Here is a 22,435-nt window from a genome sequence, read left to right on the forward strand (position 1 = left end):
ATGGTGGATATTACTTTATCCCTCGGTTTCACTGACACGACTTAAACCTAGTCCCAGGCTAAAATGCATGTTTCAGCTGTTTTAACTGAAAGCAACTTGCGCTGACATATCTTAAATGTCAGTGCCATTGTTTTGTCTCAAGATGCCCACCAGTAGTGTTTTTTTTTTCTAAGGCATGTTTATAAAAGCTACTTAAATGTCCTAATTGAACTAAAGCCTAAACCTGGCTTAATCTAAGATGTGAAACCAGGCCTAAGTGTCTGGCAGAAGCCCAACTGTATTTCAGCACATGAGCACTTTGAGTCTTGGGGCCAATACAGAGGGAAATCCAATCTCTGGTGACGAGATATGCTTTAAAATGATGCCATTAATATTAATGGTATTTTGCTGAAGTTAATCTTGAGTTTCTTCTGATAATCCGAATCCGCGTACATAAACTCCATTTCCCATACGCCCTCCCGTCTTTAAACGTATCTGGCACAGTGCGTCTCGTGCGGGAATGGTGCTGAGGCAAATAGCCTACGCACGAGCGAGCGCATCACAGCCATACGGCAACACCCTGCTCGTGCATGCGCCCGCGACGCTGCGCACTACGTTTATTACCGATTCGACAGAATATAGAGCAACGACTTTTCTTCAGTCGCAGGTGCGAGGCGCTTATTTGGTATCTTTTTATTACTTTCCACGTTGGCTCGAGCACTTGTGCACCGGCCGGGCGATTGGAAAATGTACGGAGCGCGCTGACTGCTCAGCCTTAATGAGGATTTAGAGATATAGCCTACATGACATTGGACTCTGAAAAGGTCTGCGGATAACAATGAGCACCGGTGAGTGTGTTGGGAGTGCATCACATATACTAATCTCATTACTTAAACGCCCGGAGATTTGCCTGTGTCTGTACGCGGTGTAGTCTGGTGGTTCCACCCACCCATCCACCAGCGCTCATTATGTTGCAGTGCAGCCCTGTTGTACGAAATGCGGAATGTGCTGCTGTCCAAGGTGTATTTACTTAGACAACCTCTTTGCGTTTAACTGTGGTCCCAGATGTTTAATTAGGCCGAAGCACCGTCTTTGTGTTTTGCAGCCAGTGACAATGAACCCCTTAAGTTTGTAAGAACCAAAATACAATTATTACTAAGGGATTTGTTGCATTTGGCGTTTTTATTTAGTTTGAGAAATCTGGCTCTTTTTATCCATAAAATATAAAAAAAATTGTAAAGTCTAAAACATTTTTAATATTTGTTTTTTATACAATATTTGTCTTTATTTTAGAAACCAAACAATTGGATTTTGTCCATGGATTTTTAACTGCAGTTTTAGGTCATTTTGGAAGCTCCCTTAGAAAGTTCATTAACTTGACATAGCACGATACTTTGAAAGTAATGTAATAGAGTAGGCTACTGTATATACTGTAGGCCTACTGTCACTCACTATGTGGTAGTTTAAGTTAAAAGTGAGAGTGTTGAGCAGAACATCTGGTAATTGGAATAATCCGCAAGATCTCGGGTATTCGCTGATTTTGCTGTCAAGGTGGTCAATACGTCTGACTTTAATCAATACGATATTTAACTGTAGCAGCAAGTACAAATGTTATGTGGAGAATGATGTTCTGCAACCTCATACCCTGTTCATACCTGTGCATGAAGGTTGTTTAATTAAATGAAATTTTGTTCACAAAAGCTTTATTATTTCTCTTTAGAAATGTTCTTCAGGAAAAGTACTTTTGAAACACATTATGCATAATTTGGTTAATTATACAATCTGTATAGCCTTATTTTCAGGTCAGCATGATGTGCCTGAAATTCAACTCATGTGAAACGGACTGATGTAATAGAAGAGCACTAAATCTAAATCACTAAATCATAATGGGAGTGAAGCTATACATCAGAGCAACAATTCTCAACTGGGTTTGGTTCAGAACTATTTTCATATGGGACATAGAAGTGCTGTTTCAACTGTGCCAGATTAATTTTTTTGTACAAAAGTGAACATGTAAATTCATAGCACAAAAGACTGTTTGGCACATATATTTGTTTCCCTTATTGCAAGTCAGGGTTCCTACAAAGTATGGAAAAGTTGGAATTTCCATGTCTGGATAATTATGCTTTGAGACTATTGCCCCTAATATAAAATTTAGACTTTCTATAATAAATAAATGTATCACACAAGCAGTGTTTTCATGGCAAAATTTGAGTGATCATTTAATTAATTCAAGGCACACATTTTCAATACATGAAACTGTTTGTCTTTACCACAAACAAGTCTATTTTGAATTTCACTAAACAAATGTGTGTGTGCCACTCAAACCAGCAACATATTAAAGGAGTAAGCGATAATCTAAATCAGACTGTACTTTGCTGTTTAGTGATCATGCAACATCAGACCACTTTTACAGTATCAAACTGATGCATCCGAGGTGAATATATGCAGGTTATAAAGGGTTTTAGGTTTCTACTCATTATGCAAGTGCATGTTTCGAGAAAACCAAAGAAAACAAATATACAAATGACTGTACTATTTACCAAATATAATAATGTTGTATGAACCGTTTGTTAAATATGGTCTGAAAAATCTTTTGGAAGGAGATTTGGAAATTAAAATTTTATTGGATTTGTTAAGTTTTTGAGTCAAATACATTTTGAAATGGAAAATGTGTACTGAATTTTTTTTTTGAATTTAATAAAAAAATGTATGGTAAGTGGTTGCACACAATTGATTTGAGTTACATTTAAACAAATGCATTAAGTTGAACTAAAATTGATTAAGTTCAACTTAATGCATTTGTTTAAATGTAGCTAAAATCAATTGTGTGCAACCACTTACCATGCATTTTTTTATTAAATTCAACAAATAATTTTTTTCAGTGTGTAGGAACCCTGGCAAGTTAACTATTTGGCTAATATTTTATAGTTTTGGTTAGTATCTACAGATGAATTTGTGCCAAAATACTGAGTTTGATGCATGGACATCTTTGTCATGGACAACAAAAGATGTGATTGTCTCCTGCTTTTAAAAAGCTGTTCTAACCTTGCGTGATTGTATGGTTAGTTGCACCTCTGTATTAGGGTATGCAGGTTAAGATGTTTGTTTTTAAATCCTTTCCTTTTTTGAAGGTATTTGGTTGCAATTAGTCAGATTGTGGATTTTGGCTCTTTGAGGAGCGGAGCAGACTGGATGTAGGATTTTTACAGCTGTTGGAAGCAAACAGAGAAATAGCTGATGATATCACCGCTGTACAGAAAGTCCCTGAGAAAGAGACACTAGTAATTAGCCCTGAAATCTAGAGTGGACCTGTGACATTTTCCTTGTCCTGGTTTTATTGGAACTGACTGTGAGAGGAATGGCCTCCAGCTTATTCATCAAACACTATAGCTTACGGTAGGGTCTAAATAAGAAGGCTCATTTTTCACGTGAAGTGGAAGCTGTTTTCAGCTATTTAAGGTGCCGCTCTGACCTGCAGAAATCAGAAAGGAGACACAAATTGGATATCATATGTATTAAAAAGTGTTTGAAATATACACCCTTGCCTTCTGCATGAACCCTGCTGGTTTGTTAATTGACTCTTGGCATGCTGGGAGAATGCCGTTTCATCATCAGCAAGTGTTTAAAGGGGCATTTCAAGAACAGGATCTGTTGTATTTAATACACTATCTCTGTCCACCATCATATTGTCTGCCATATTTGTCATTTGATGTGCAGTAATGTTTTTAGACCATATTATACCACAAAGTACTTTATTATTTTGCACATCTCTTCCTGCACATGCCATGTTCACATTTTTAAATGTACTATTCTTGGTACAAAACTTATTTTTCCTTTGTGTAAATTGACTTTTGTATAATAACTAAATGAAAATAATACATACCAGTAAGTGAATGTGCATGTATCTATATGGGAATTATTGGAAGATGGTTTATTAAGCTGTTTTTTTGTTTTTTTAAACAAACCCTTTCCACGGTCAGACCATGAAGCATTCGATATGTACTAATGACTTGATATTTGCCTTGAGCTTACTTTTTACACAAAGGTAAGAGCTGTATTTGTTAATAAGACCAGTTATTTGCGCTTTCATGCAAAATAGGCTTCTGTTTACCCATCATATACCCTAAAGGCAAGCGTTCCAGAGATGACCTGCCACCATACTGGTGACTGTGTGTGTGTTCATATTCTGCTTAATTTTCTTCAAACAAATAACAGACATGGGTTGTTTTGTCATCACATGATTGTACGATAGCCACTGCACATGCACAACAGTAATAAAACTCATATGATAACTTTTGCTTAATTTATTTTATAGGAATGAAGCTCTGCTGAATAAAGTACTGCTGAGTCAGTGTTCATGAACAGTTTGCATGACACCCCAGATGGAGCTTCGTCTGGCTTCATCAAAATTTGTTCATGAGATCCTGAAACCTGTCAAACCACAGGCAGTTTGCATGCATGTAATCTTTCCTTCATTTTTCACACTTTGAATATCTCTAAATATATCTTCGTCTGATCCCAAAAGTCAAGCCTGAAACATCAGATCTTAAAAACAATGGTAGTTTGCAGCTCATTTGGTTCAGCAATAAAGACATCTTGTTATTCAGAACCGTTTTGTGCTATACAGGGGTTTTGAATTGGCCTTGTGGTTCTTTTTTTGCAGATTTTAAAACGATGTTCCAGTTTGTATGTGTGCCAGGGTCAGGGCTTTTCCAATATTCACTTTAATCACGACAGTTGTATAGATTTTGTGTAATTGTGCAGGGTAGTTAGCCTATTTTGCCCAATTATCTTGATTTTGCAGGGATTTGTGTTCATTTTGGTGGCATTTTATTTTTCCCCAAGCCCCTGTTCATTTCTGATCCTGGTGTGTGTATATCATTGTGATGTATATTTGACTCTGAAGGGAATGTAACAGCAGAGTGTGATGATTCTCTAACCATCATCCTGCCATGGAAACCAAAAGTGCTGAGGTTATGGGGGACACATCCAGAATGTAGCATCCCTGTGCTAAACTGGATTTATCAGGTCTGGATTTACTGCCAGTCATTGTTCTCAGCTCAGAAGCTGTAAATCAGCAAAAAGAACAGAAAGGACTGGCTTTTCTAGGATTTTGTATCCGTTTTGGTTAACTTTTATTTTATTTTTGGTTAATCCTAGAAAAGCTGCAGAAGATAAATTTGTACAGTAATATTTTTGTACTAATACAATAGTTTTTTTGCAATTTTTGCTAAAATAAAGATTGTTTTCAGACTGGTTGGTTTCACTCCCCTGTCTGCCATTAGTTTTGCAAACAGATAGTCCAGCGCATAGTCTGCTTTGCTACAATAGTATGATGCATTGATGGAGAATAGTCATGACTGTTTCCTAAAACATCTTGAACATCTGTTGTTCGAACAATTTGTTAAACAATAGAGAACTAGAAATAACTTCTGCTTATTAACCAGCTTGAACTCAAATTTGCTGTAAAAACTGAACATGACATCTTAGGGCTACTGATGTGTATTAAATATTTCTGTTATGACAACTCTCGAAGTGTTTGGCATGGTAATGGATATGACAATGTTGATAGATCTGCTACAGAGCAAGTATGGGACTTGCTCACAGCAGCGTCTCGTGTATGTATTGGCACTGGCAGTAGCAAGTAAGACATGCTGCTGCGTATACGTGAATTATCCATACCAGGTGGAGCTGGGGAAGGTGTAGGGTTTCAAAGAGCACTGCACTGCTAAGGCAAATGCTCACCAAGTATTTGAAGGTTGAGTACCATGGGCGTCAGTTTGGTTTGAAATGTGCTGGGGACAGAGACGCATTCGGAAGTGCATTTTCAAAAGTGCTGGGTACAATGACGCATTCATTTTTTTTCTCTCTTTTATGTTTTGAAAGACGATGTCCTGTAGCTCAGGCACGGCCCCACTTTTCAAAAAATCGCCAATAAGCTCATAATTTGTGCTAAAATAGTGTTTAGTTTTAAAAAACATTTTAAAAAGCTGGTTATATTTTGATGTTTCTGCGCAAGTTCAGCAGACAGTGAGGTTCGGGTTTGTTCCAATCAGAGCTCGTGAGTGGAGATTTCTGAATATATTCCGCTCCGCTCGCTCTTTCCGCAGGGTCGCTCGCTCAACACTGTTGCCTGGTTCGAAAATATGTGGAATAAGGGCTGCTTCCGACTAAAAGTTTTTTTCCTAGTCGACTAGTAGGCTAGTTGTTCATTTAAGACATTCGTGGACAAATCGCCCCTTTATATTAATTGAATTACTTATATAGCCTACAGGATAATGAGCTTACATAATATAGCCGCACTCAAGCGCACGACCGCACGCATAAAGCTTGCCACAAAGAACCGGTAAAAGTAATGATTATGACTGCGTCTAAATGTGTCTAAATACGCTGTGAATGTGAATGTGCATTATACGCTGAGTTTCGGTTCATTTATGAGACGAACTCCAGTTCACTCGCCGGCGCCTCCAATGTCGTGATTATCTGCTATAGGCCTATTTACTTCTTATTTATTAAATCCATTGGTTCATGAAACATTGATTAAAATTAAGATATAATTAACACAAAACGAAATTCACTTGAAAGAAAGGCAGCTGTTCTGTTTGAGGTCTCTGTGAAAGTTTTAAAGCAGTTTTTTAGTGCCGCTTTCAGAGCGCTCACGTCCGTAACCGAGAACTGACACATTGTTTTTTCCCTCATATCATATATATATCATATATTTATAATCATATAAATGAATATTATAATGTTTTTTTGTTGGGTCAGACAATGATTACCAAATTTCTCTCTCATATTGCTCCTCACAACCACTGAAAACGATCAAAAAAATCGAACCAAAAGTCAAATTAATATGGACGGAAGTTAAAAGTGGTGGGTACAAAATCACTCATGACGAAATCTGGTGGGTACGCGTCCCCCCCGTCCCCCCCGAAATCGACGCCTATGTTGAGCACGTAGCTCATTGGCTACTGATACAACATGAACCAATCAGCTGCGCCCTATAGAGAATGATGTGATTGCAAGCATGTTGAGGACCTATTAGCCTGTGCCATCTAGAGTTTTATGACTACTTTGTATACATGTTCTCCACTGTTTTGCTTTATATTCAGATATTTGATTAAATCGAGGTTTCACTCCATCACAAATTCCCCGGTGTATGTATGTATGTATGTATGTATGTGTGTATGTGTGTATGTATGTATGTATGTGTGTATGTGTTTCTTTTCAGTGTTATCAATCTACAGTGAAACAACATTGCTGTAGGATTTAGCGTAGCTTACACAGTTTTCACAATTAATTACAAAGAAATGGCAAAGAAACATTTGAATTAAACAGGAAATTCCAAAGTAGAAATACTCAAATTTTCTTGTAAAAGGTACTGCAATGATCTTGGTTTTATTCACAACTGACCATTTTTTGTACAGTTTTATAGAATGGCTTAGTAACAGTCGTATTCATAGATTTCCATAACCTAATGTAGGTTCTCACCCATAGCTGCGTGTGTTGCTGAGATTTGACACCTGAGCACCGCTGCTGTGCTTTAGAGGAGTCTCGGGTTACTTGAATAGAGTAAAGGACTGCAGTAAATTATTCATAACTTGAATCTTAAGGGTGTCTGAGTTGGAGCAAGCAGAGGACATCCCTACCACTGTTTCTCTTTCTCTCTCTCTGTTATCTCTCTCCTTCTGTGGCCCCTATTACTCTCCATTAACTCAGGCAAAAAGGATAGGCTATAGAATGAAGTTAAAGTAAAAGTGCTGAAGGACTTTTAAATTAAGATCAAAGTGTAGAGAGGGAGAATTTGATCTTTTTTTACACTGGCAATGTTCGTGTGTGTGTGTGTGTTATTTTCTTGCAGGGCAGGCTGTGCTTTGTCAGCTCTCTGTACAATGTCACCTACAGACAATGAATATGTTTATGTGCACCAGTAATGTGATTATTTCCAATAATCAGAGTACAAACTTAATCGCAGTAAGATGTTTACATGACACGAGCAAACCTCGTCACTCTCCTTTGCATGCAATTTTCATTATTCTGATTGTTCTTTAAGATTTGTGGTTATTTTTACCACAATTATTCACATACCCTAATGCACAGCATAAATGGACTCACATTCATGGTTGTTACTGGCCACTGTTTTAATCTACTTGCATTATATGCAAAACACATGGATGTATTGGATTTTTTCAGTGATGCCTAAAAATGCATTTTTGTTTTCGACCATCACTTCACTGCATTATATTCATGTTGTGTAACAATGTCAACATGAACTTTCTTCAGCACCCAAAAAAGGGATCCTTCTTTACCGCTATGTGTGAGTGGAAAAGATGTGATTAAAGTGTTTACATGCCTGTTTAGTGCATTTAAAATCGGCATACGCCACATATTTTGGCTAATTGCATCAATTTGAATTTATTTTAATTGCAATATTGCCTAAATCTCATTATAATTGCATTATAAGGGTGCATGTAAACATAGTCAATGTAGGTTTTATCTAAAAAACAGTGTTCAAACACTGCTTATAATTCATAATATTTACTGTTTTATGCTCTCTCACACAGTCACTTAATTGGTACAGGATGGTTGGTGGGTAATGTATTTTCGGGGTTGAGGCAAAACATATTTTCAAAAAAAAATCATGTAGAAATCGTAATGTATATGATTGACCAAATATGTTAGATAATGGAAACAAAGCACGTTTACAGTACATACTACACTCACCTAAAGGATTATTAGGAACACCTGTTCAATTTCTCATTAATGCAATTATCTAATCAACCAATCACATGGCAGTTGCTTCAATGCATTTAGGGGTGTGGTCCTGGTCAAGACAATCTCCTGAACTCCAAACTGAATGTCAGAATGGGAAAGAAAGGTGATTTAAGCAATTTTGAGCGTGGCATGGTTGTTGGTGCCAGACGGGCCGGCCTGAGTATTTCACAATCTGCTCAGTTACTGGGATTTTCACGCACAACCATTTCTAGGGTTTACAAAGAATGGTGTGAAAAGGGAAAAACATCCAGTATGCGCAGGCCCGGATTGGCTAATCGGGAGCACCGGGAGAATTCCCGGTGGGCCGGTCTGTTTTATTGGCCAGGAGGGCCGGTGTCCAGTCATAGCGCAGCCCCACTATTTTTTTTTATTATTATTTTCTCGCAGCCCAACAAAAAAAGTCACTTTGTTAGAGATGTGCTAACAAAAAATAAGAGATACAAAACGAGGATAATAGCCTATAGGCGCAAAGGCGGCGCTGAAAAGGCCAGAATAATAAAACATCTCTAGAAACTGAAGCGGCCAAATAGCCTACGAGTCAGGGCCGTACCGACCATTGAGGTCTCCGAGGTCCGGACCTCGGTCATTTTTGCTGAGTGTATAATGAACGTTGTGAAATAATTGCCTAATATTAACTCTAATTTGGTGCTGCAATGATTCGCATATCGCGACGATAACCGACCTCATCATCTGAGCTGCTCAATCCCAGTTCACCCCTTGCCCTTGCCCCTACCCCTTGTCCCTTGACCCTTGACCCCTCCATTTTGCGCGTTCCCGTGAAGGGGTAGGGTTGTCTCGATTCTCTTTTGGTTGGAGGGGCAGCACTAGGGGTAGGGGGAAGGGCCAGAGAGCCCTTGAAAGATTGGGCCTTATATACTGAGGGTTTAATTACATTATTTTAGTCAGTCGGGAACTAAAGTGGGCCGGTCTAAGGCATGAAACTCCAGGGCTGAAAATGAGTCCCAATCCGGCCCTGAGTATGCGGCAGTCCTGTGGGCAAAAATGCCTTGTTGATGCTAGAGGTCAGAGGAGAATGGGCCGACTGATTCAAGCTGATAGGAGAGCAATTTTGACTGAAATAACCACTCGTTACATCCGAGGTATGCAGCAAAGCATTTGTGAAGCCACAACACGCACAACCTTGAGGCGGATGGGCTACAACAGCAGAAGACCCCACCGGGTACCACTCATCTCCACTACAAATAGGAAAAAGAGGCTACAATTTGCACGAGCTCACCAAAATTGGACAGTTGAAGACTGGAAAAATGTTGCCTGGTCTAATGAGTCTCGATTTCTGTTGAGACATTAAGATGGTAGAGTCAGAATTTGGCGTAAACAGAATGAGAACATGGATCCATCATGCCTTGTTACCACTGTGCAGGCTGGTGGTGGTGGTGTAATGGTGTGGGGGATGTTTTCTTGGCACACTTTAGGCCCCTTAGTGCCAATTGGGCATCGTTTAAATGCCACGGCCTACCTGAGCATTGTTTCTGACCATGTCCATCCCTTTATGACCACCATGTACCCATCCTCTGATGGCTACTTCCAGCAGGATAATGCACCATGTCACAAAGCTCGAATCATTTCAAATTGGTTTCTTGAACATGACAATGAGTTCACTGTACTAAAATGGCCCCCACAGTCACCAGATCTCAACCCAATAGAGCATCTTTGGGATGTGGTGGAACGGGAGCTTCGTGCCCTGGATGTGCATCCCACAAATCTCCATCAACTGCAAGATGCTATCCTATCAATATGGGCCAACATTTCTAAAGAATGCTTTCAGCACCTTGTTGAATCAGTACCACGTAGAATTAAGGCAGTTCTGAAGGCGAAAGGGGGTCAAACACAGTATTAGTATGGTGTTCCTAATAATCCTTTAGGTGAGTGTATATCTTTATTTATGGACCAGACGATTAGGCTATAACCCCAAAGCTGATTTTATTTTTTATTTTATATAAAAAAATTTAAAAAAACTTTGTCAAGTTTAAAAATGAGGTATACATAAACATTTTAAATGATTTGTTTAATTCTTGGAATTATTTGTATACATTTTTTTTTTCAATTTTATAATTGTTTTTCTTTATTATTTTAAATAGTTTAATTCCTCTATAGAAATTAGGTCTACTGTCCATTTACATGTTTTATTTTATTCTAGTGTGTTGTGTTTTTGTTTTCTGGCCCATTTATAGATCTAAATTAGTCAGCATAATAATACGGTGTTGGAAGCAACTTGAGAAAAATTTCTGAAGATACTTTAAAAAAAAAAATCTGTTTACGTAAATATATCCAGAAGAGGTCTGTATTTGGTTGGGCATCCTAAACAATTTAAGAGGTTTTGGTGGTTGGCAACTCTTCCGCCTCTGAGTATCCTGCTGTCTCTATTGATCCAGTTGATGAATAGCCTGAAGATATCCAATAATGTTTGCAAGCATAATTGTGAAAGATTATGTCACTACATGAAGAAAATGCTCACGGCGTGTCAAAACTTGAAAAATAAATCATTTCGATGGACAAAAAAGTTAGCAGTTAGATTTGTCAGGCACATAAATAAATTATGTAATGTGTTTTCTCTCTCTCCCTCCTTTTTTTTCTTCTCTTTTCCCATCTTTCACCTTCGAACAATGCCTCTTTTATTATTTTTTTCCATGGATTGCCAGCCCAGATTTTCAGCAGTGTCTAAACAAGCATTTTTAATAGTGATTACAGAAACTGAAGCCAAATGCTTATGGCAGCAAATTGGCACAGTAAAAAAAAAAAAAAAAAAAAACATATTTACTTACTTGTTTGGTCTTCGATTTAGTGTGATTCTTCAACTTTGTAATGTCTATGGAAAAGAGAAAAACATTTTGCACTCAATTCTAGTGAAGTATGCACTGATGTGAGACAGCTTTGGAAATTGAAATGGCCCCTGCCTTTTTTGCAAACCCCCCTGACAGGTGCTAGCAGGCTATTCACAAGCCTGATCATTTTCAAGACTTATAGAGGACATGTGAGAGAGTGAGATAGCAGTATGACATTGACTCATGCTTCGTGATTAGACATCAAAGAGTGAACTGTGTATAGAGAGTAGAGACAGATCTGGAGTGTGAGTGAGGGTTCTTCTGAACTGGAAAAGATTTGCGCCCCTCTGACCTCATAAATCCGTTAATTAAACGGACCGGGTGTGCGAAAAGTTCTGCGGTTCATAAATGCCTGTCATGACTCTGTTCATATTTCAGAACTTTCATTAGAGCAATACATTCAAGTGCGGTCTTGCTAATGGAGCACTGATGATCTCAGATATCATAACTGTTGTTACAGGCATCTAATCCATCACAATCCAGTCCTTTTCCAATGAAAAGCGGATTCAACACGACTATAGGCTATAATAATAAGGTATGATCTTGTTTGAAAAGATATGTAGTAATAAAAGTCACAAAATAAGGATTCTCACTGAGTCAGGGCAGAATGTGGCATTATGGGATAGCAAAGGCTGTAAACATCTAAATGCAAGTGGATGCAGATGGTCATTTTGATTATTATTATATATATTTTTTACAATATAGCCTATCTTTGTGTCCGTCCATGTAACTTGTCACAATAACTTGCCTTTTATATTAATATTTATTTGAAGATAGTTTTCATAGTTTAAACATATTCCATATTCTTTATTTTCTTTACACTTCGTTTTCTTTATTGGTATTTGGTAGAAAAGTGCATTAAACTCTCAACTGGAGGGTGTTACTGGTCACCACACAAGTTCAGTCGCTAACTAAATGCTGCATATTGTTGGAAAGTTTACATAGGCTTATGTAAATATGTAAACTTATATGTATAACACACACAGGCTACACAAATAAATACACACACGCGCGCGCGCTTTGTACTTTGGGCCATTCTCATGGTTTTGAAAATGCTTTATAAATAAAAGTGAGTTGAGTAGCCTATATCTCATGTTGTTATCAGGTTGTTTCATACTGTTTTGCCAACTGGGCTGAATGATAGCGAACGCCCTCAGATATTTGGGAAGGGGTGTCATGTTTTTGATCGAGAAGCTTCTATTTATAATGGATTGCTTCAATAGCTCGAGTGTGTGCGCTGTCCTGTCAGGCGCTGAGGCGGGAATCATATGACCTGCGTTCATTCCTGTAGTGTCGCGCGCTGTGTGTGAAGCGCATTTCTCCGGTGCTCGCGACGTGAGAAGAGCTCAGCATTAACATGAACCACACCGCTGTGCTGCACTGAAATACTGTCGGATATTTATTCAGACAGCAGTCTCATTCTCTTATTTACAGAATAGACGTGATTACGCGAGACGATGCCTGAAGAAAAAGGTATGTTGCGCTTTGACGCTCGTATGACATAGCCTATGTATATATGTTATTTCAGATGGGGGTTGTGCCTCTTTGTCAATGGGAACCTGTGTCATTGATGCTATATGTCGACTTCATTGTAGTAATATCGAAGCATAATAGCGTATTCTATATTTATGATATTCAGACTGTTCATCATCATTAGCCTATATGACATTGAATTTTAATTGACATTTTCAGGAAATGTTTCATTTTGTGAAACAGCTGAGATTTCATATACATATATATATATATATATATGCAAAAACGTTTATTTATAGGGTTATCTATTAAAACAACAACAATAACAACAGCCCCCCTAGAATATGCATGTCTTTGGCAGAAGGACATGCTGTTGCACTCCAAGAGCTCAGATGCAATCTGGCCTCCTTGGACAGCAGTCTAGAGATGTTTTTGCTGGTGTGTGCCTGTGTGTGTGTGTGTGTGTGTGTGTGTGAGAGAGAGAGAGAGAGAGACAGAATATAGGGGAGGGGAAAGACATACTGACATGCTGACACATAGTTCTTTTCTCAGTGGCAATTAAAGAGCACTTGATTGTTATTAGAGGTTTGCATGTCTAGAAAAAGCCAGGTTTTATTTTTATTATCATGTTTAGACACTACAATGATGTCTGAATAAGAAAGCAGGCAGTTAATTTATTTTGAATGAGTTCATTAAAATTGTCTGTGTGCAAAAATGATTGATGAATTTTATTTGGATAGGAGTTGAGACGGTTAATCTGTAGAAAGTTGTTGGCTGATGGCTGATTGATTTCCAATGAATACAGTATGTGATATAGGCTAATACAAATGATGTAATCTTATATTTTTTAAACATTTGCTATTTTTGAATATTTACAAAACGTTGAAATCAGGATTATTGTGCATTATCCAGTGACAGCTGACTTTGTAACTGAGAAGCAGGTACACTTATCCGTTTAAGCCGATAATCTAAAATAATGTTTAATTCAACGCCAGGTCAGTATATCAGTCTATAACTAGTTGCAACATGTGAAAGGATTTCTGTGTGTGTGTGGCCGGCCATCACAGGGACAAAAATGCAGTATGGCACTGGACACTTTGAGATTACAAAGCAACTCTTAACTGCTGGGTAGGTCTGTCACTTTCACAAGGGCGAACACATCCAAGTCATGATATAACTGTTGGAGGAGTCTCAGCAGCTAGTGCTGACTATGGTGACCATAAACAAACTCTTCTCTAAACAGATCTGGAAGAAAGATGGAGAAATGAAATATGACAGGTAGTTGTAGTTCTTTGCAGATTTCAATTGGATTTCTAAAGTTTGATTCTTGCTACATTTAATGGTGCCTCAGAGGTACTTTTGTTATGTGTCCTTGTGAAATCGGGAGATCAGTAAACATAAGTGCACAAATATAATCTGTGGAACTGAGTCTTGGATGTTTATCTTGATTTTTCAATAGTAAGACTTAGATTAAGTGCTCAAAATCCATTACTGTGGTTTTTGTTGTCCTCCCAGGCAGAAAGCTGCTAAAATGGAGTTACCTCTGGTTGCCTCAAAATGGGCACTCCATACTTACAAGCGTGTCATTTGCTTTAAAATCCTTTAATCATCCTGCCATGTCGGAGGATCATCGTCTCTCTCTCTCTCTCACACGCACACACACACACACACACACACACACACACACACACACACACACACACACACACACACACACACACACACACACACACACACACAGCTGCAAGCCTTGTGGATGAAAGTAGATTTAAGTATCTTTCAAAAATTTTGCTGGGACTTCTTCAAATTCTTTTCATTTCATTGAATTTTTCCTCACCAGTGCACAGCGAGCTACTTGTTTTTACTCAATTGTCTGAAAATTGTTAAAGAACTTAAATAAAGTGAGTTATAGAGACTTATAGCTGCATAGTGATGCACTTGTCTGTGGAATTCCAAGTTATGCTTTTATGACATTTGTTGTTTTGTACAATATTTTTTTTATTAGGTATGCACTATGTATCAGTGTTGTATCAGCCGATATTAGGTATTTATTTTGTACTTTTACATTTAGATGACCTTTGTTGTCATCTTTAACTATCTATTCTTTACTTTATCTATTCCTCTTTATTTCTTGTCTCATTTTTCTCTCTGTATATCTTTCTTGCTGTCTGGATATGTGCACCTTTTGACATTTTAGACTAAAGAATTTAGATTTATGAATCACCAAAATCTATTTTGACCATTAGGTCATATTGAGGTCAAGATGTGACGTAATTTGATTTCATGAACCTGTACACTTCAGTGGGAGTGAATGAGGTGAATGTGATGAATGTGAACCTCCTCTCAAGACTTATAGGAAACAGCTTCGACATGCACAGTTTGATCTTTGAAGAATGGAGGTCTTATATAACTATAGACGTATTCTGGAATATTGAATTATGCTGCAGTGCATGAGAGTAATATGATGACTGTTCTAGCATTCAAAAGCTTTCTATTGTACAATCTAATCCCAAAAGCCACAATTGCATTTGCAAAATAAGGCAAACGATGAGTGATTTTTGGCTAGGTGAGTGGCAGAGGGATTCTGCGGTGGAAATCCGAGTCCTTCAAACACACAGACATGTCAGCCATGCATATGGACCTCGAGCAGAATGTAGAAGGTCATGATGGAGTCCCCACGGGTTGAGTAGATGCTCTATTTATGGAGAACCTGCTTAAAGATGGATGACTCTCTGTGTAAACGAGCAAGTCTGTGAAAGTATGGTGTGTGTGTGTGTTTAGGGACACGTAACAAACTCCTCCCTTACGCTGACCTTTAGCATGTGCTTCCAGAGGTTCTGATGATATATGATGACTGATAGGGATCTTACTACTGCAGTACGGCTTCTTGCCTGTATTCCTTTAACCACAGATCTTTGGCTCAGGTTGAAAGGAATCATGAGACTCAGACAACTCTGGTTGTTTTTGTACTGTACTACTTCATGAGAAATGGATAGTGATCCACCCTGACTTATTGAATTCTTATCAGAGAAGATGTGGTTCAATCACTGTTTTCTCTCTTTTATTGTGATGTGGTTTGCTAGTTTATTGAAGTCTTGTGCTGGCTGGCACCACAATCCTCTTTATACACATACAGTATATGGGCTTTTCACGCTTGACAGATGTCGTCACTTGAAAGCTATAGTAATAGTGTACCCTTGCTTTATTCTGCAGAACAAAGAAGAGAGTATTTCGAGAAATGTCTGAGTGTTTTTTTTTCTTTTATACATACAATGAAAGTCGATTGTTTGGACCAAAACAAAAACATTCTTCAAGATAATTGACTGGTTGACAATCTCTTCATCATTTGTGTTTTCAGTCACTGTTCAAAATGTCTAACTTATTTCCCTTAGATGCTGAAATTAAGCACACCATGTTCTGGGAGGTAGAAAGCTCTTGAATGTTTAATGAGGTAACCTTTGAGGCCTTATTAATATGATTTGATGAACCTGTACACTTCAGTGGGAGTGAATGAGGTGAAGGTGATGCCCTCCTCTCATGACATATGAAACAGCTTCTACATGTACAGTTTGATCTTTGAAGATAACTATAGTCCTGTTATGCTGCAGTGCAAGAGAGAAATATGATTGGCTGGTGTTTTTGATTGGCTGTTTGTTGCCATAACATTTAACTCCCTTTCAAAAAGTGTGAAATTGTTGCTTTACCTAGCGTTATTTTAGTATTATTTTACAACCAGTATTATGAATATTATGAATTAGCTTTGTTTTTATATTTTCAGTTTTCATTTTAATGTTAGTTTAGTAATTTTGTTGTGCTTTTGTCATTTGTATTAGTTTTTTTATTTCAGTTGAGTAATTTTAGTACTTAAGCTTAAACACTTAATTGTCCAAGCAACATTTCTAATTTTCATTAGACTTCATAGTCTAAGTTTTTCATCTAATATTTATATTTTATTTCATTTTATTTAAGTTTTACTTCAATTAACGAAAAACATTTTTTATTTTACTCAGGTCTAGAATCAAGTTTGTCATTGCTGTCTTCATGGGTCTTTGTTTGTCCTGTAGTAGGTGGAATGAACCTGGCATTCATTAAATGCATTGACATTGGCCTTCATGCTTGCTTTTCTTAATTGAAAACATACCTTCTGCTAAACACCTGTGGAACTGTTTATGAAAACACTGTCAGTGTTCATTTGACTGTAACCTCAAATGATTAATTCATGTATAAATCATTACCATATACCATCAGCTTGCTAAAAGTGAGTTTCCATAGTTGTTGTTGTGTTTTTAAGGTTGGATTATCGTAAATTCCCACTGTTGTTGAACAACTCTACCTGATCTGAGAAAGCAGGAAATAGCTTTAGCTTTAAAGGGGTCTTTAAACATTTCCAGAATGCTGTTTCTGAGGTTCAGCAGCACAAGAGTCTCTCTTAGGATATAAAAATGTTGATGTAGTGGAGGTTCAGAGCGTATTTGCGTCAAGTATTAATGAAATGCTGTGCCAACTGGAGGATGACTGGTACAAGTGAAAGGAATTTACACATTAATCAGCCTGTTTCTGCTCTGTCGTCAGCCAATCTAAATGATTAATACTAATTCTTAAATTAACCTGGCCGGTTCAGAGGACTTCATCTGACTTATTTAGAGAGTTTCGAGGAATGTCTCACCTATGTAATAACTTAACCTTTTCTGCTGATGTTACTTAGGCCATGCAGGCTATTGGATAATGTTAACCAACAGCTAAATTGCTTTTTAGGTATTGTTTTAGAAAAGCCCCCAAAAAGTTTTACAAAAGATTTTAGTGCCCACTTTCCATTATCCAACAAATTTCGATGATGAATGAAATGGATGAAAGTCCTACTCTTGATTTTTTTTCTTCTCTGAAATATGTCACATTGTAAAATTTACACACACAGACCTTAGAGTTCTCAACGGGCCTGAAAATTACAACCCGACCCAACCCGGCCCGTGGCTTTTAAAGCCCGGACCCGATGTAACCCGACACATAAACATGAATTATCTGCCCAAACCCGGCCCGCGGCCCGACGGATTTTATTTTTTTTTCTCTCATACACGTATTATCATGACCAGCAGATGGGAATTCAAATCAACCTTTAATGTTCACGCCTTTTAACAATACAAACAACTGAAACAATAAACTTTAAATATGTAAATAGGCTGTAGTAGCGACGGTGAATTCACCTGCGGCAAGTTTACTTCTCACCAACTCCATCTTCTTCTCCAGGCTAAAGGCGTGCACGCAGCGGCGTCAGGTCTGCCCCCGCCCCTCTCCATGATGCACGTTACACGCAGCAGCCAGACTTTCTTTACGGTGACCAGCAGCGATGATTAATAAATGTTTTTTTTTTTTTTTTTTTTTTTACTGAGCGGAAAAGATTAAGCCCGAGGTCCGACCCGACCCGAGTCATTTGATTATATTTTCGAGCCGAACCCGCGGGTCCCGTCGGGTTTGTCGGGCCGACCCGACCCGTTGAGAACTCTAACAGACCTGGCACATGGGTTGTCTTTCCCCATGACATGACAAATGCAGTCAAACACACACATACAATGACTGCTGTAGTTTCATCCCAAAGTACTTTTATCGAATTAGTGTCAAAGGCTCATCCAGTCTAAGTGAGCAAACTAATCGCAGCAGCTTTTCTCAAAACGAAACTTCTCAATGAATAAGGGACAAATACAGGTTATCGCCTTTGAGAACACGCAATAACACATTTCTCTTTAGATATTTTATCCCTTATAGTTAGACTTCACAAAGTGAACACCTGTTTTGAAAATCCTACTTCAGAATGTCCAACAGAACCAGTTTTGCTCCACGCCCTTTTAAAAAAAGAGGTTGAAGGTCTTTCTCTGGCTGTGTCTTGGACTATTATGAAGTGTTTGTTTGAGTTTACACACCTTTGTAATGGAGTAGGTGGAAAGATTGGGTGCCAAACTGGCTCAAACGACAGCTTTAAAATTCACAAAGGAGAGCAGAGCACTGGCGTCATTCATGTCTAATTAAAAAACAAAACAATTTGGATCATAAATTCCATATCTCTGTTACTTACTTTGTGGAGAAGAGATCCTTAACTGAACAGAGCTGCTCCACTTACATGTTCAGTTAAACTAAAGAGACCAGTTAAAATTTTTAAAGTTATAATTTATAGATATTTTAAGAAAGAAATCATTTACCTGTTGAGAGTATGTTGACAGTCTGTGGAGTAACTTTAGTTGTATAGCTGAGCTCCAGAAAATCAGTAATGAGGAGGCTTTGACAGTTACAGATTTGAAAAACAAAAAGGCGGGAGTAAAGAACCCTAAACTACAACAAAAATAACCATTTTAGCATATAAAGGGTTCTTCAGGACGATACAGTTCTAAATAGAACCGTTAAGGCCTATTTATACTTCTGCGTCGAACTCACGCCGTAGCTACGTCGTAGGCTATGTGTAGCGCGCGTACCCTTCGGCGTACCCTGACGTGCACCTCTCCAAAAATGTAACAACGCGTCAACTCTACGCCGACGCAAGCGCTGTGGTTGGTCTGCTAGGACCGCTCCCTCGGGTTTCACATGCTCCCTCTTCAAGTGTAATTGCCCGTCAACGCGGACAACGATGCAGAAGTATAAATGAAAATCAACGCGTTGCCTACAGCGTAGAGGCTCCGGCGTATGTCCGACGCAGAAGTATAAATAGGCCTTTACTATTTTACTACTGATTATACTTAATTTAAGGCAGCAGCTGAACTTAAAGGGGTCTTGACATGGGTTTTTATTTTAATACATGTTGCTTGAGGTTTATTTATAATGTTAAGAATATTTTTTGAACAAAATAAATATATATGTAGAAAAAAATATTATTTTCAAAATTCATTCTGACCCCTCTGTCTGAAATGATCCGTTTTTTAAGGATGGCTCCTTTAAAGCTTGTCAGTAAACGGCCACTGTTATGATTGTCTGACGTCACTGCATAGGAAACAGTATCAAGGCCCACTCGCTTTTGCACGTGAGTAAGTATTTTGAAAACATTATCCATATAAAACAGTCCTTTACAGACAAAGCATTATGCAATCATTAACTTATGGTTTGTGATGCAGCTGCTATCAGATCCAAGACATTTGGCTACTTTAACTTTTAACAAATGTTTCTTTAAAAAACAAAATGCTCCAAACAAATATATAATCCTCTGATGCGATCTGGGACGACATTAAAATAAGCCACCCACTTGTTTCCAACACTGGGATCTTCTAAAGTCTGTACAGAGACGCAAACGAGCTGTTTAAACTGGACAAAGCGAACTTTCTTTTCCTTTTCCATTTGTCCTGCTGTCGACAGACTCAAATGCGTGGAGCATCTCAGAAACTGAATGCGCATCTGTATCCAGTGTAGACAGTGTCACTGATTATAATGGGTTCTATTTGCTTTTGACGCGACCCTCACATCCAGTGTAGGCAAATGACTCCACTCCAGTGGGTGTGGCCTATGGTGTGATGATGTATAACTATTTGTCGATGTCTTGCTCTGTAGGCAGTCATATGCAAATGTATTTGCCCCTGTGACATCACCGATCCTGCAATATCAAAACGAGCCAATTTTAGAGCATGATTAAAAAAATGCTTTGTTTATAATGAGGAGGATGTTTTAAGCTATGTTTTAATGGTACAAAGACTTCTTAGTGAAGGCAAATTTGATTTCTCATGTCATGACCCCTTTAAAATGTCACCTATTTCAACTTAAATTTAGTCAGTTATCTGAATTTGGAATAGTGTACTTGCATACAACTTTTACTATTTCTGTTAGTTTTACTAATATCCACCATAGACATTTAAGGGACATGTTTACCCCAATATTCTGATTAATACGGTCAGGTGAGATCAGTATGGGTTGTTGACTTTTCTGTACCTGTCAGTTGGTGCTGTATGTGGGGATATTGAAATGAAACTTGTCTCTTTTTCTCATTGTGTCTCCACAGCGTTTCACCAGCAGGCTGTTCACAGTCCCCTGGAGCAGCAGAAGGGACAGCGGCAGAGCGGCCCCGTCCCGTGTCAAAACTGTGGCAAGCCCTGCAAAGGCGAGGTGCTCCGGGTGCAAAACAATCACTTCCACATAAAGTGCTTTGTTTGCAAAGGTAACACATCGGTCACAACCCACTCCATTCTTATATTCTGTTATTGTGTGACAATTTTCAGACAGTTACGTAAGGGCTTTTATGCCTTGAAAAGCACTTTGAATGTAAAAAACCTGAACACAAAGCAAATGTGATGAAAACATAAAGGTATTTAATTGTGCAGCACTGCAACAAACTCAATCATTCTCCACGAACAGGGAGGGTGGGGCGTATACTGTTGTTCTGACAGCGGTGTACCAGAACCATAGAGTAGAGAGGAAGTTTATTTAGGTGACTATGTTTCATCTGTTTGGAATCTGATTTCATCAAAAATAGCTAAAATTAAGCCAAACACATGGATGACTGTGGTTTGTCTGTCAGTGCATGTGTGTTTGCATGTGTGCTTATGTATGCGCGAGACAGTTTCTCCCAGCACCGGCTGTTTTCAACTTGATGATGTTGTGAACACAGACAGTGGTTGCTAGGTGACCTCAGGGTTCAGACAATGTGAGCTTCTTAATAGAGTTTAACACATTTATTCTTACCTCAGAGCGACGGTCAGTTCAGTTACTACACGCTATTAGTCAAATTATAGTTGATGCTCTAATCTTTTTTAGGGCCTCTTACCCATTACTCTTTGTCTTTTAAATAACTGTCATTTTTAAGTTTTTTAAAACACAGCATAGAGGTAGTCATATGCAGTTCACCCTAATTTTGTAGGTGTGTATGTATTTAAGTTTGTATTGTCTGAAAGGTCAATGTGACCTGCTTATTTCATATGAACTAGGGTCCAAAATGAAGACAGCATCTTTTATTTTAACAGCATTTATTTAATCCAAAATAAACGGTAATATTATTACAATTTTAAATAATTGTTTTCTATTTTAATACATTTTAAAATGTAATTTATTCCTGTGACGACAAAGCTGACTTTTCAGCATCATTACTTCAGTCTTCAGTGTCACATGATCCTTTAGAAATCATTCTAATATGCTGATTGGTGCACAATAAACATTTATTGTTATTATTATCAATGTTGAAAACTGTTTTTGATGCTTAAAGGGTTAGTTCACCCAAAAATGAAATTTCTGTCATTATTACTCATCATCATGTTGTTCCAAACCCGTAAGAACTTCGTTCATCTTCAGAACACAAATGAAGATATTTTTGATGAAATCCGAGAGCTTTCTGAACCCCCCCTACCCCCATCCCCCCCCCCATAGACTGCAACTTTATTACCCCTTTCAAGGCCCAGAAAGGT

At 38.1% G+C, this 22,435-nt stretch overlaps 1 protein-coding gene across 7 annotated transcripts in view; it reads left to right on the top strand.

Annotated features, from left to right (window-relative positions):
• Positions 1-495: 495 nt before the first annotated feature.
• ablim2 (actin binding LIM protein family, member 2) overlaps positions 496-22,435 on the top strand; it is a 70,261-nt gene continuing 48,321 nt past the window's right edge. For 6 of the 7 annotated variants that reach the window (XR_014630071.1, XR_014630072.1, XR_014630073.1 and 3 more), the window contains exons 1-2: positions 12,845-13,070; positions 21,040-21,195. Coding sequence is in view for 3 of the 7 variants with exons in the window: in XM_084433675.1 (XP_084289801.1) it covers positions 13,055-13,070; positions 21,040-21,195 (172 nt within the window). In the remaining 4 variants the exon portion in view is untranslated. Of the gene's footprint in view, positions 828-12,844; positions 13,071-21,039; positions 21,196-22,435 lie in introns of those variants that run through there. The other variant, XR_014630070.1, reaches the window with a different exon arrangement.

This window comes from Rutilus rutilus (assembly GCF_951802725.1).
Source record: "Rutilus rutilus genome assembly, chromosome: 16".
NCBI classification, from domain to species: domain Eukaryota; kingdom Metazoa; phylum Chordata; class Actinopteri; order Cypriniformes; family Leuciscidae; genus Rutilus; species Rutilus rutilus.